This window comes from Manacus candei, unplaced genomic scaffold (assembly GCF_025592945.1).
Source record: "Manacus candei isolate 608988 ecotype Guabito, Panama unplaced genomic scaffold, ASM2559294v1 h1tg000003l, whole genome shotgun sequence".
NCBI classification, from domain to species: domain Eukaryota; kingdom Metazoa; phylum Chordata; class Aves; order Passeriformes; family Pipridae; genus Manacus; species Manacus candei.
Genome location: NW_026138051.1, coordinates 17,313,638 through 17,326,704, shown reverse-complemented (window position 1 = coordinate 17,326,704; position 13,067 = coordinate 17,313,638). Strand labels below are relative to the sequence as shown.

At 43.4% G+C, this 13,067-nt stretch overlaps 1 protein-coding gene across 3 annotated transcripts in view; it reads left to right on the top strand.

Annotated features, from left to right (window-relative positions):
- The window catches only part of LOC127470558 (calpain-5-like), a 54,018-nt gene that overhangs the window by 8,949 nt on the left and 32,002 nt on the right, over positions 1-13,067 (top strand). For 2 of the 3 annotated variants that reach the window (XM_051786203.1, XM_051786213.1), the window contains exon 3: positions 577-751. In XM_051786203.1, the coding sequence (XP_051642163.1) occupies positions 587-751 (165 nt within the window). In that variant the 5' untranslated portion in view covers positions 577-586. The remainder of the gene's footprint in view (positions 1-576; positions 752-13,067) is intronic. The other variant, XM_051786223.1, reaches the window with a different exon arrangement.

Sequence of the window (13,067 nt, the reverse complement as noted above, 5' to 3'; positions counted from 1 at the left end):
TTTCTAAAGTATTTTAAACTCTCACCAATTATTTGCAACTATTTGCTACTTCTGGGAATTCAGTTCCCTGAAATGTAACATCAAGTTCAAAGACAATAGTACAAGCCAAAATATTTTCACTTAAATTGAGATGGAGAACCATAGAAATCTGGTTTAGGGTTTTTTAGGCATAAGAGTTGGTGTAGATAATTAGAGCTTTAGTGGCCAGAAGAAGAATGTATGACAGAAAGATGGTCCAACCCTTCACACATGGTGCAGACTGAGAGCCAAGCCCTGCTCTGTTACCTTACAAATCAATCAGACAAAGAAAAATGCTGGGTTTGTGACTGATCTGGACTCTTTCCTGAGAAGAATTCTGTTCAGACAAAAATATGACCCTTATATATAGGATCTTTTTGGGTTTTATAATTTTCTAGTCCACTACTTTAACATAATCTAATTTATAATCTGGGTTGTTTTGTTTTAAATAAATCAGTAATCTCCTTTGAAACAAGTTATATGTTTTAATGAGTGGTATCATCTATGGACTTTAAGGAGCCTTTGTAATTTGTACAAGCCAATATTCATTTTACCTAGACAGGGAGCTATGCCTTCATCAGTGCAGCTCTTCAGAGACCAGAAGTACCACGAGCTGAAAGAGCAGTGTATCCAGCAGAGACAGCTCTTTGAAGATCCTGAGTTTCCAGCCTCAGATGGATCCCTTTTCTATCAGTCAGCACCACCAAGGAAAGTTGAATGGAAGCGCCCAAAGGTAACTGATGATTGTTTTTTCACTCCTACTCTCTACCCCAGTAGAGGCACCTCCACCAAGAGGTGTCTGAGCAAGCCATTGTTCTGTCGTGGACTTGACACCCTCTTCCTTGGCTGTGTTTCAGTTTGGTTCTGGTGAAACCTCAGCAGCAACACCCAGAGGGAGTGTTTTCCTCTGTTGATTGATATCATCTCTGGTCTCTGTATGGCTATGCTGAAGTTACTGTGCATTTTGCCTTTGACTCGTGTAAAACCTCAATTACACACCAGGGATTTTGTATTCCAAATGAACAGCTATTGTCTTGCAAGCAAACAGTAATGCTTGTGTCTATTTGCCACTTTTACTGGCATCTTAACAGGGAAATATCCCCCCTCTTCTGCTTGCTCCACACCAGTGCAGAGGGACAGCAATCTCTGCCTGTTGTGGGGGATGCCATGAAGGGGCTGATCAGAACTGTCCAGAAAGGCTCAGGCTGTGAGCAGGGATTTGTAGGTGGCTGATTTTGCAGGCTTTTAGAACCTCATGCAGAGCTGAGGGACTCTCCTTTTTAGAACCAGCCCCACATCATTTAGATCAAAAGCAGTAACATAAGACACAAACCCCCTGAAATTTTCTGTGGGGAAAACCTGCTTGTTTATGAGGGGAAAAAAATAAGAAAGATTCTCCTTATTAGTGGGCAATTTTCCTGCCCACTGATGTTGGTGTCAAAATACATCCTGCTCTTTTTCTGTGATTTCCCTGGAGTTTCTCTCCCTCTGCCAGGCTGAGGTGGGGCTGGGGGCAGCTGTATCCTGCCAAGAGGCAGGAGAAGCCTCTTGCCCCCCTGCTATCTCAGCTGGCCCTGGGATGTCCTCAGCCACCTGTCCTGGCTAACCCCTTTCTGAGGCAAACACTGCCTCTGTGTGGTGGTCCTGCTCAGCATGGGGTGAAAATACCCGGGAATGACAGTCACTCTGCTCAGTGGATATTTTGTCTGTCTCATTTTTAACTAAACCCCGGGTTTGTCTCTTTTTTTTTTTTTTTTTTTTCACTGACCTTGCAAAAAGTATGAAATCCCAAGGACCTCTTTGTCAGTATTAAACAAACAGCAGTGAACCTCCAACCAGGGCAGGCATGTGGGGAAAGAGTGGATAAGCTTGCTTCAGAGGTAAACAGTGTTCTTTAGTTACTCATAAAGGAAAATAATAGTCTGATCCTTCAGAATGAGTCTTATCATGTGCTTTCCTGGCTCCCTTGCTTGACCCTGTGTTTTATAAGCTCCTGTTTTGCTTTCATCTGCATCTTCTCTTTACTAAAGGGCTGTGATTGCACCCTTATTTTCTGGAGAGACAGAGCTGGTTTGTGTTCAGTAAGACAGCACAGAAAGACACTGTGTGACAGGACTGCTGAACTGCTTCCCAAGAAACCCCTCTTGTGTCCAGGCCACAGAAGGGACACTGCTGTCTTTGATTAACTCACTGGTGTCAAAGATCAGATACGTGGCTGAAGGTGGAGAGCCTGCCCTGTGTTCCTAGAAATGCTGTGTGCCATGGGCCCCATTCTCCATCTTCTCACCAATTTTCCAGTGTTTTCAGGTGTGCTTATCACCATGCAAGTGAAAAGTCCAGGAAATAAGATGCTGTGTGCTGTAACTATACAGCATGTAGGAATAAACAGAGCAAGTGTCTCCCTACTTCCCAAACTGGGAAGTGTGGGATGAGCAGGTTTATCCACGGCACTGTGAGGGGGACTGAGGTTTTTGCCAGAGAATGCAGAGCTCTGACCTCTGCATCTGCGCCTTTACTGGAGGCAGCACCAGCTTTTTCTGCTTCTAACTGGTGGAAAATGATAGAGTGTCTCAGAAGCTGAAACATCCTCCTATTTACAAATGCTGATTTGAATCCTGACAGCTCCTCTGCCTCTCTACCTGCCTAAGAAGATTTTACCCTCCTTTGGAAGGTAGCGGAGGGTCAGGACATGTCTGCCTGCCTGGGCACTTAGTCTGGGTTACCTTTACAGATTTTGCATTAATGTTCTTTATTCCACAGGATTCGTGGTCACAGCCCTCCAGAATATTTAACAGTATCTCAGTCCTCATAAATTTTGTGGAATGAGCATCATGAAAAACTTGGCTGTCAGGTGTAAGAACACCTGGGTTAAATGCCCCTCAGAGATAATGCTCTTCATCATTTAATTCCTCTGCCCGTTCTGTGGCAGTGTTGCTGCAGTCTAACCCTGCTTTTCAGTTTGGCTGTGAACAAGACCAGAGACATCTGCTTAAGTTTGGGACTTGTGTCGGAGTCCAGGGGTGCTGGCAGGGGAGGGAGGTGTCCTGGCACCGCACCAGGGGTTCAGCAGTTGCACGACCACGCACTGAAAGAACAGTTTTGGGGCATGGAGCAGAATGACAGCTCATCACACCCTGGGATACCTGCCAGGATGGGGCCTGGGGAGAATCCAGAGCTGGAGGAGAGTGGACATTAAAGGAGGATTCCGTAAGATGGCATGGCAGAGTGATGTGGACTCCTAACAGTACAGTCTAGTGAAATTGCTGCCTTCTGTGTGACAAAGTGTTTAGATTGTAACAGCCCCTCTGTATAGTGACACTTACCTGGCTTGCCAGACCTCTCTCCATACCCCCAGCTCCCTTCAGGAGCGTGGCTCTTGATTTAATGATCCCTTTTTCAGATCTGAACATGCTTTTTTAATCCCTTCAGCCACTTCTTTCCAGCCAAAAATATGAGGTGATAGCAATGCTCTTGCTTGGGTCTCTCCTCCTCACCCCTCAAGCTTTGTAGGATCCAATTATTGTTCTTCTTGAAAATATTACTTATTCTGCAAAGGTTGCTGTCATGTGCTGAAATAGCTGAAGTTTTGGCTTGTTCACATTTCTCTGTTGTTGGTGGTTATTGACTCTTGTTCAGCTGCAGATGAGCACAAGTCACGAAGCTCTGTGTGCTGTGACATTTGTGTTTGTACTGGAAACACTGGCGCATGTGGAACATGCCTGAATCTGACAGGTGAGAAAAATGCGCTTCAAAGAGAGGTGATGAGCCTCTGCTGAGCTTTGAGGGAGCTCACACATCCTTTTATGTTCCTCAAACATTGATGGGAACACAAAGGCAGTTTCAGGTCGCGGGTTGTGTGATCCAGGCACCAGTGTCTTGCAGCTTGCTTGGTCATTGTGCTTCTGTGGGATGTGTGTAGGAGAAAAGGGCTGTGAAAGACTCGGCCTTGCACTGAGATGAAATAAATCCTAACGGGCTTCTTTTCCTTATGTATCTGTCACATCCCAGACCTTAACACCATGGATGTTGTCCTCCACAGGCCAAATAATAACCCTCAGTGGGTATGTTCAGACATGCACTCCATGATTGCTTTGTACAGGGCTACTCGAGGATTTTAGGACTTCCTGGGTTACACTGGAGATCATTTTAACAGGCACTTTTGTATGCTGTGATTAGCTGTGATTACACACGGGTGCAGCAGCAGAGAGGCTGTTTGCCACTGTTACAAATAGTTTTATGTGTCATTAAAAGCACATTTAGCTTGTGATCTTCAGCTACAGCTCAGTATCTATGGAAAAGTTTTAAGTCAGCTGTTTCTTTGCCAAATGTACATGTGTATATATGGTTTCAGGGCACCTTAGTTTTTATAGAAGATCTTAAGCCTCGCAGACTCAAAAGTGGTATAAAAGGTCACAGGCAAAGTAGACTCTGACCTAAGTTTAAACCCTTCACCTTAAAGAAATAGGAAAGGTATTAAGAGCTGAACTCCGGGAAGCAGTCTGCCCTGGAATATAGTCAGAGAGACTGAAGGGAAGGTTTCTGTACACATTAATCTTGTTTTCCAGCTTAAAATTGTCGAGGCAGAGACCATGTAGCCCAAGTTTGTGATGCAAACTTCTGTTTGTGTGTTGCAAGTAGATGAGGGGGGAACAACAGGTAGATGGGAAACTGTCAGAACAAAATTCTTAAATGATGGCAAAGGATTTTTTTCTTTCCTCATTAATTATGTACATGATGAACTCTGTGCCCCGAACCTTCTACAAATGGAGTCTGGCACTGCTGCATGTTTGAGCTGAGTTGTTCCAGCATCCTTGTTGCTTGATCCTGCTGAGCTGAGCTGCAGCCATCTGTCCCTCTCGTGCAGGTGTCGATCTGCAGAGGAGGAGTAGCTGCTTGCCAAGGGCTGGCTGCCACAACCCTGCAATGGAAGTAAGGACAGGCTGCTCCTGGGGAGGAAGGCGTTAAATCCACCCCAGCTGCAGGAGCTCGGATGTTGGCACAGCTCAACCGTGCATGTGGCAGCCCGAAAACATGCTCTTCACACCCGTTGCCTTAGCAACTGCACATTCAGATGGCAGGGTTGGCAGTGGGATCCTGCAGAAGATGATGCAATTGCAATTAAGTCGAATTGTTTTCATGTTGATGGAATTAATTTTGAGCTAGGAAGGAAGGGGAGGGGCAATGGGTGCACATAAGTGATATCACAAGGAGCTGCCACCCGTTTGAGATCCTGGTGTAGGCGAGTCTCCATCATGTTGTGTGTTTCTTTAGGGGTAAAACAGGTGTTGGCACTTGGCTTCTGAACCTTGTTTGGTGTTTTTTTTAGAGACTAAAAGTCTGCCCAAGGGCTTTATTTGTTTAGTGAGAGTAGATCTAGTGGGCTAATCTTCTGTGCATCTCAGCTGCCACTGTTCTTTGCATCCTGGTGATCCCCAGGCTGGAACTCTAGGGTTTACAATGGCCCTGAGGAATTGGGCTACTGGGAGGAGGTGGCATAAAATGGAGGGCAAGGTCTTTCAAATCCAGCTCAAAACAAGTCTTGACCTTACCCTATGGCTGTAATTCTGGATCAGATGGATTAGGAAGCTGCTTTCTTGTTGTCTGATTCGGTGGAATCAGTTGATTTGGACCATTTCTACCAGCAGTTGGAAATGTAATGTCATGTTCAAGAGGAGTGATTTGCCACTTGGTTTTGCACTGGAGTGATGAGACAGAGGTGGCCAGCTGTGATTTGGCACGTGAGATACATGGGAGTTCATTGAAATTCAAAACATTATAGAGCACTTAGCAGCACCCTGGTGTGTCTTCAGTACAAGTGTCTTTAGACCAGCATTTCCCAGGCTTTTGAAGTCCAGCAACACTTAACCAAAGGCAAGAACACTTAACCAATCATTGCTTGAAATGGTTCAGATAACTGATTTTATTCACTACCAGTTACAAGGTCCCCAGTTTGCCTCCAGTTGCAATTCAGAACTGATTTTCAAGCCAACTGAGGGCTGATAGCAAGTCTGGGCAGTAAAGCCCTTTGTTTAAGGGACTTGGGTGATGTGAATGGCCAGGTAAGTGTGGGGTGCTAAAAGCATAACGGAAAGTGCTGGTTTGGATGTTTTTTCTGCTCCTGGAAACAGCAAAAATATAAATCATCTGCCAATATTTTAAAGGGGGTATTAAAATCTAAATATAATCTAAATAAAAGTGCTAATAGCTCAAACACATATAGTATGTGTTGATCTACAGAGATGAAAAAAGTAACTGGAATTCATTGGAACTGTAGTTCTCATTCTACTAACCAGGAATGTAAGTTCTCATAGAGAAGATCATGATAGATTAAATCTGTCATTATTAGTGCTACCCTAATATGACACTGTAGTAATTTTTAAATTAATAATAGTCTTGGCTGCTCCAAGTAATTGATCTTTTTGAGGAGGAAACACATTTTGAAAAAATGGAGGGGGGGAAGGGTGGCACTTTTTTTTTTATTTTGGAGGGGGGGAATACTGAGTTGCAACTTTCCCCCAGCTACACTAATAAAAATGAAATGCTTCTTGAATTTTTTCTTGGAGGCAAGGAAACGTTTTCCAGCTGTAAAGGGCCTTCCCTTGTTGGTTTTGTAAGGTACTTGGAACAGCACGTTCTGATGGTGTCTGGCCAAGCAATTCACTGCAAACATCATGGACTTTGTTTTGTTTCTTTCCTTCTCCCATTATTATTTTCTCCTAAGGTTTTGAGATTTGGGGGTTTTTTATGTTTGTTTGTTCTTGGTTTGGGGTTTTTGTTTTGTTTTGTTTGTTTGGTGTGTTTTTCTTTTCTTTTTTTTTTTTTTTTTTTTTTTTAATGACCTTGTTCTGAAAAGAAAATGCCTTCTCCCTTTGCAAGAGAACACACTTTGACGTGTTCCTCCTCTCCCTGGCCACTCTCTGTTGCTGCTATTCCATCTTCCTCCTTGTATTATTTGCAGAAATAACAGAACCAAACTGTCCAGGCAAACCATCCAAACTGCTGCTACTTGTGGTGATGATCTGGACATTCTGAGGAGAGTCATGCCGGGCTTTTCTTGCCATTTTCTTCAGGACCTGTTTTTAGGGCTCTATCAGCACAATTGCCTTGCACAATAAACGAGTCTGAAGTGGTGAGGGTACCAGAGCATGTGAGTGTTTCTAGCTCTTCTTGTGTTGATTTGCTTTGAGGGAAAGGGGTTCTTCGCCGAGGAGGAAGGAGGTAAAAGACCTAATGAGTGACATCCTTTTGAGGCAGAAGACTGCTCAGAGTGGGTGTTAATGGCTGTCATCGAGATGCCGCTGATGCTCTATCTGGGATGTGCTGTGTTGTGCTTCCTCAGAAACTGGGCAGAGGGAGCTGGTAGCCAAAGAGCAGGACAGACCAGAACCAGGGTGACACTCGGGCAGGTGAAGGTAGTGAGATACACACGGTTCGTTTGCCTTCTTGGCCGAGAAATAGTAAAGGTGGAGTTTTTTGGGGACTGTGTTTGTGTGTTTCACAACAGGGAGTTCTGGGTTTTTTACAGCTGGCTAAAAAAGGAAGAAACAAACAGGAGCATTTTTGCTCCATTAGCCATGTAAAACATGGTTGATAGCTCACAACTTCTGAAAGCAGCCTCCTGAGGAAACAGGGAAACTCCAAAAGGGTTTCCTGTGTTTAAGGCTAACATTATTATTCATCTGTTATTGTTAGCTAATCTTTTATGGAACCAAAACCCGTAGCACAAAAGGAAGAGCCTTTATTACCAGAGCAGAAAAGACAGCTGCCACAAGATATCCCTCGCTGAATATAATAAAAATACATAATAATCACTTGAGGTCACATTATGTTGATCACAGTGAAAGAGGATGGGAGACCATCGTGGGTCAAAGTGCCCAGACTGTGGCCATTGTGCTAGTTCATGTTCAACATGACTCTGATCCTTTCACAGTGGCTGTGACATGCTCTGCTGCAAGCCCTGCCTCAGCTTCCAGCAGGTGTTCTTATATTGTCAGATAAACTGGAAAATGCGTGTTGACTTTGTCTGCAGGTTTGACCTGTTATTATTCCAAAGTAACCTTTGTCACCAAAAACTCAAAATAATAATTAACAAGCTTGCCTCTGGAAATTTGTTGTGCATTGGACCCTGCAAGAATCCTGTTAACAGCAAATATTTTGAATTTGATGGCATTTTGCTAAAGAGGATTTTAAAGGTGAAGCAATACAAACTTCACATCAGTTATAAGTTTCACCAATGTCAATCCTCAGCAAACTGAAATCTTGATTCGTTTGCAATATGATTTCTGTCCGTGACAAGACCAACTCAATTGCTAATACAAATATGAAGACTGTATGATGGGCAGGCATGGATGTGTTTAGATGGATTTATGTACAGGGATGTACATCCATGACACCAGACAGGGACTTGGGAAGCAGAATGAGTTAGTGGGAAGAAGGGTGAAGCAGTACTTTGGACTTGCATTGTCACCCCAGAGCAAACCTGTGACATTTTGAAAGCAGAGAGAGTCCCAGAGTCTGTGCTACAGAATTTGAGGCGTTACCTTTATAAGGGTAATTCAATTATTTTTTTTTCTGTGCTAAGAGTAGTGATGGGAAAATAGTAACACTGCAGATGGACAGTGCAGCCATCTGCTTTTCTAGAAGACGGGCCCAAGAAGCATGGCAAAGTTGCTGGACAGAGCAGTCACCAAAGGGCTGTTGCAGATGTGTTGTTAAGCACTTTCTTTCCCAATTGTTTTGTTCCTGTAGGCAGGAAGTGAGCAGAGCTGTGTGTGGTGCCCTGAGGGCTCCTCTCACACAGCCAAACAAACAAGTAGGGATCTCTTAACTCCTTTAATCCATCCCGGCAGTTATTGCTGGCAGTGCCTGGGATTCAAGTCTTGGAGGGTCACCTACAGCTGTGTGACCCTTGTCCGTGTCCCATTTTCCTAGACCAGAGCCTGCAGTTCAAACCAAGGCTGAGGTGAGTGCAGTGTGCTGTGGCTCAGACACGCTCTAAATAAGAAGCCCCAAGAACTTTTATGGTATTTCATTCAGTTGGGTTCCGTTTCTATGTTTGAGAAGATCCTTCAGAAATAGGATCAGGAATTCTGCTTTGTTCTAGGATTTTGTGTCTCTCCTCACCTTTCTGCAGTGGGCTGGTGACTCCTGCCACTGGCAATGAGCTTAACCCTGAGGAGACTTTGACTGTGCTTCTGGGTGTTAAGCAACTTGAAAAATGAAAGTGTGGGAGAACACAGTGCTCCAGAAGTTGGGAAGGGACATACATCCTCACTTTTTATGAGTTGGGTCTTTAATTTAAGAAGTTCTACTGAGAATGAAACAGATACTGTTTTGTTCTCCCAAGAATGTTGTTTTAAGAAGCATCCTTTTGTAAACAGTAGGAATTTATGAACTTAGTTTAATTCACTCTTATTGCCCTTAGTCATATAGGCTGGTGCACCTTAGTATTAATATCATGGGTTTGAGCTCTGGCCCCTTTCAAAGCCTTGGGATTTTCACTGTGCTCTGTTTATCATCTTGTCTTTCCCCCAATGTGCTGAGCATGGGAGGCATCACAAAAACATTGCTTGGTATGTTTCCATCTTTGTTTCTGACTGGATAAAACATTCCTCCCAAAATATTTTGTCCTTAATGTTTTCAGCTGGGGAAGTTGTGACATATTTCTTCTGAAATTGCCAAACTGTTCTCAGAATGGAGCTGTTTGCTCACCCTTATTTTATTAATGCCATAATTTTATTTTTATTTTGCCTGGAAAATCTTGTTAAGACGGAGCTTGCCCAGAAGAAGAGATGAGCAAGGAGCTATAAAGCCTTCAGCTGTCAGCAAATGCTCACGTCCAACCTCTCCAGTGCAGTCTGGTGACTGTGTGGGCCCCACATGACATCAACCTGATGGCTCAATCCCATTTCTGATGTCATTTCAGAAAATTCTTTGTTCTTAGTTGTGCCCTTCTGTGTTGGCTGTGTCATGGCAGGAAGGAAAAACCCCGGTGGCACCTTGCCAGCAGCACTGCCTTCCCTGCTCCAGAAGCTTGTTGAGGAGCTGGGAGTTCAGTGGGTATCCTGTACCCAACTGCATCCTTCCTCCCCCTTGTCTCACAGGTACCAGGGCATTGCGAGGCACGAGTTCCCACTTTTTGAGGTGATATCCTTAGGTACACTCGCCCTTCCACGAGTGTTGCATTTATTTCAACATGATGAAGTGGCAGTGTTTTGGAAGCGGCAATTTTCACAGCACTGTTATTCACCCAAGTCTTCCAGGAATATAATTAAGAGCAAACATTTGTAAATGACATTCATGCTTGCCAAGCAGACAGCTCTCCAGATGCCAGTATTTTGTTATCTTCTCTCTTGGCAGTTTTTCCAGTTTGTATTTCCCTCTCTCGGGTTGGATGGAGGCTTTCTTGCGCTGTTGCGGTTTGTTTGCCCCCGAAGAAAAAAAAATATTAAATTACCTCAATGTCATGTCTAGAACATAAACAGTACAGTTCCAAGGCTCTGAATGTTTCTTTAAAGTTTAAAATGCCAGGTTTGATTTAGTTGGTTCCACCATCAGTAGATGAAAATTGGTTTCTCAGAGAATCAGCTCCCATTTGCCCTGAGGCGATGTGGTGATGGCAAGGATGACACGGTAAAATTTATTTTGAGGCTGCAAAACAAAAAGCCTGAGGATCACATCCTCAGCCAGCATAAGTCTTCTTACAGTAATTGTTAGTTCATTGATTCAGTCTTCTGAAAGAATTAAATGTCTGAGTTCTCTGAAGGAAAAATTACAGCCAGAACATGCCAGTTGCAAAGGAAATTAAGGTATTGTTCTGTCAACACTTCACCACGACTGGAAAGCACTCAAGAAATGCTTTCTGTCTGAAGAGCTTTATGCTTTTCTCATTTTATTTTCATATTTAAAGGGGTATTTGGAATGAGTGAAGTCCTGGAATTTGAGGCTTTGTAAGCCATTCTGTCTTAGATTTGAAGAGTAATTTGTTTGAATTTCATGCTTTTTCCCTGTGATCTAAACGTATGCTTCCTTCAAGATTAATTCTATTTAAAGATTAAATAAATATGTATATTTTGTTGGCTAAAAAAAAGCTCTTAAAAACCCTTCACAGCCAAAAGAACCTTTTAGAACTGCTGTCTTGCCTGTATGAGGCATTGTTTCTAACTTAATCATAAAGGCTAAAACATTTTGAATTTGCATCTTTTCCGGTTTTCAGGAAATAAAATGTTCTTCCTCGGGAAAATACACTTTCTATTAAGAGCAAATTTTGTCTTCCGGATTTTATGTACTGAACTTTGGCCAGTGCTTCAGGGGCCAAAGGCCACCTTGACCTCCTCATGTGGAAATGGAATATCTGCTCTTGGAGATATCCAGAAGCCATTGGGGCGTTCACTGGGCAGCCTTCCCGTGCATGGGGGTTGGACAAGGAGGCTTCCAGAGGTCTCCTCCAACCTCAACCATTCTGTTCTCAGGGAGAGGAGAGTCAGGCCATGGGCTTTCAGTGCAGAGCCTCCTGGGATGGAGTTAGCGTGGGGTCTGGGACTCCCTTTTTGGGCTGGATAATGGATGTCCATATGGTCCTCTTACTTTCATCTCCGTTTTCTCATGTTGAGGCCAATTGGTCTCGTGTGTGCAGTCATCCACGTGCATATATTTATATAATACCTGGTATGAACAAATCTGTACCTGCTCTTTGAGCTGAGAAGGCAGGCCCTGCTGACTTATCTTCACTTCTCAAATGCAGAATACCTTCAGCCTCTTCAGAGGCTCATACCTTCGCTCTGTAACTGCCACATCCATCTGTTTCACCAGAAATAATACAGCTTCATGCAGGGGCTTATTTCATTGGCTGCAACATTTTGTGTGGGAAACTGGCCCTGGAGAAGAGCTAAACCAGCCTCATTAACTAAAAGCATGAACAGGTGAAGATGCAGGTCTGCTGGCAGTGAGCTTTGTGGTAAAATGATTCTGGGTCACGTGTTTGCCACATTGGCTTCCTTGTTACCTGACAGCTGGGGCTGGCATCAGGCAGATGTGATGTTAGTGTTTAAAAAAGGAATTTGTCTGAAATGAAGTAGTGAATTCAAATCTACATCACATTGGGAAAACCAAAAATAAGCTTGATAAATGCAGTGAAAGGGCTATGTAAAGAAACAGCATGATATAAATAAGGTAAAAAGTTTCTTCTTGTGTCTTTCCAAGCAAGAAGCCTCTTAAATGCCTGAACAATTTAAACACAGAGATGAAACTGGCTGTGCTTCAACTGGGATAAAATCATGACCAAGTAAACATTTGGACTACCCTGACAGGCTGACTCCTCCCAAGGAGCCAAAGGCTTTTCTCAATGTATCTGTCTGGCTGAATCTGCTCTAGTCTTTGTTTTGGGTTGAAGCAGAAGAAAATCCTGGATCATGGTAGTGAAAACTTTGACAGTGAGAGATTGGAGTCACTTGCATTTGCCATCAAAGTAAGCAGAGATACCACACGTGCCATGGCAACAGACAGTTGAGTGGGAGCTGGATACCCTGGGAAAAGGCTTATCCTTTATCAGATGTCAGAGTGCCCACAAGAGAGGGAGATACCAGAAAGCAAGCTTCCTAAACAGATCTGTGAGATGTGGAAGTAGTTCTCTTATTGATTCCTTCTGAAACGTGTGGAGTCGATAACAGAATGTGGGGAAGAAAAGCAAAGGTGAGAACACAGTGAAAGATACAGGGCTAGAAAGGAGAGTACCTGGCTGAAGTGTGAATTAAAATGAATTCATTAATATAGTGGCAATACTGGGTATTATTTGGCATCTGCCAACCGCCCTTAAAGAGTTTACCCTTTAGCACATAATATGGTTCCTTAAATTGTAAAAACTTCCTGAAGTTTTGGCATAATTAGAAGGGGCTTATCCAAAAATTTTAGTCCTCTAACAGCAATCTGTGCTAGACAAAATAACCTGCATGGAGTTAAGCATGTGCTTGATTGCTTGGCAGATATGACAACTGTGACTTTGTTTGAGAATCCTACTGTGGAAATCACTGCTGTGGGTTTTTCAGTTTCAT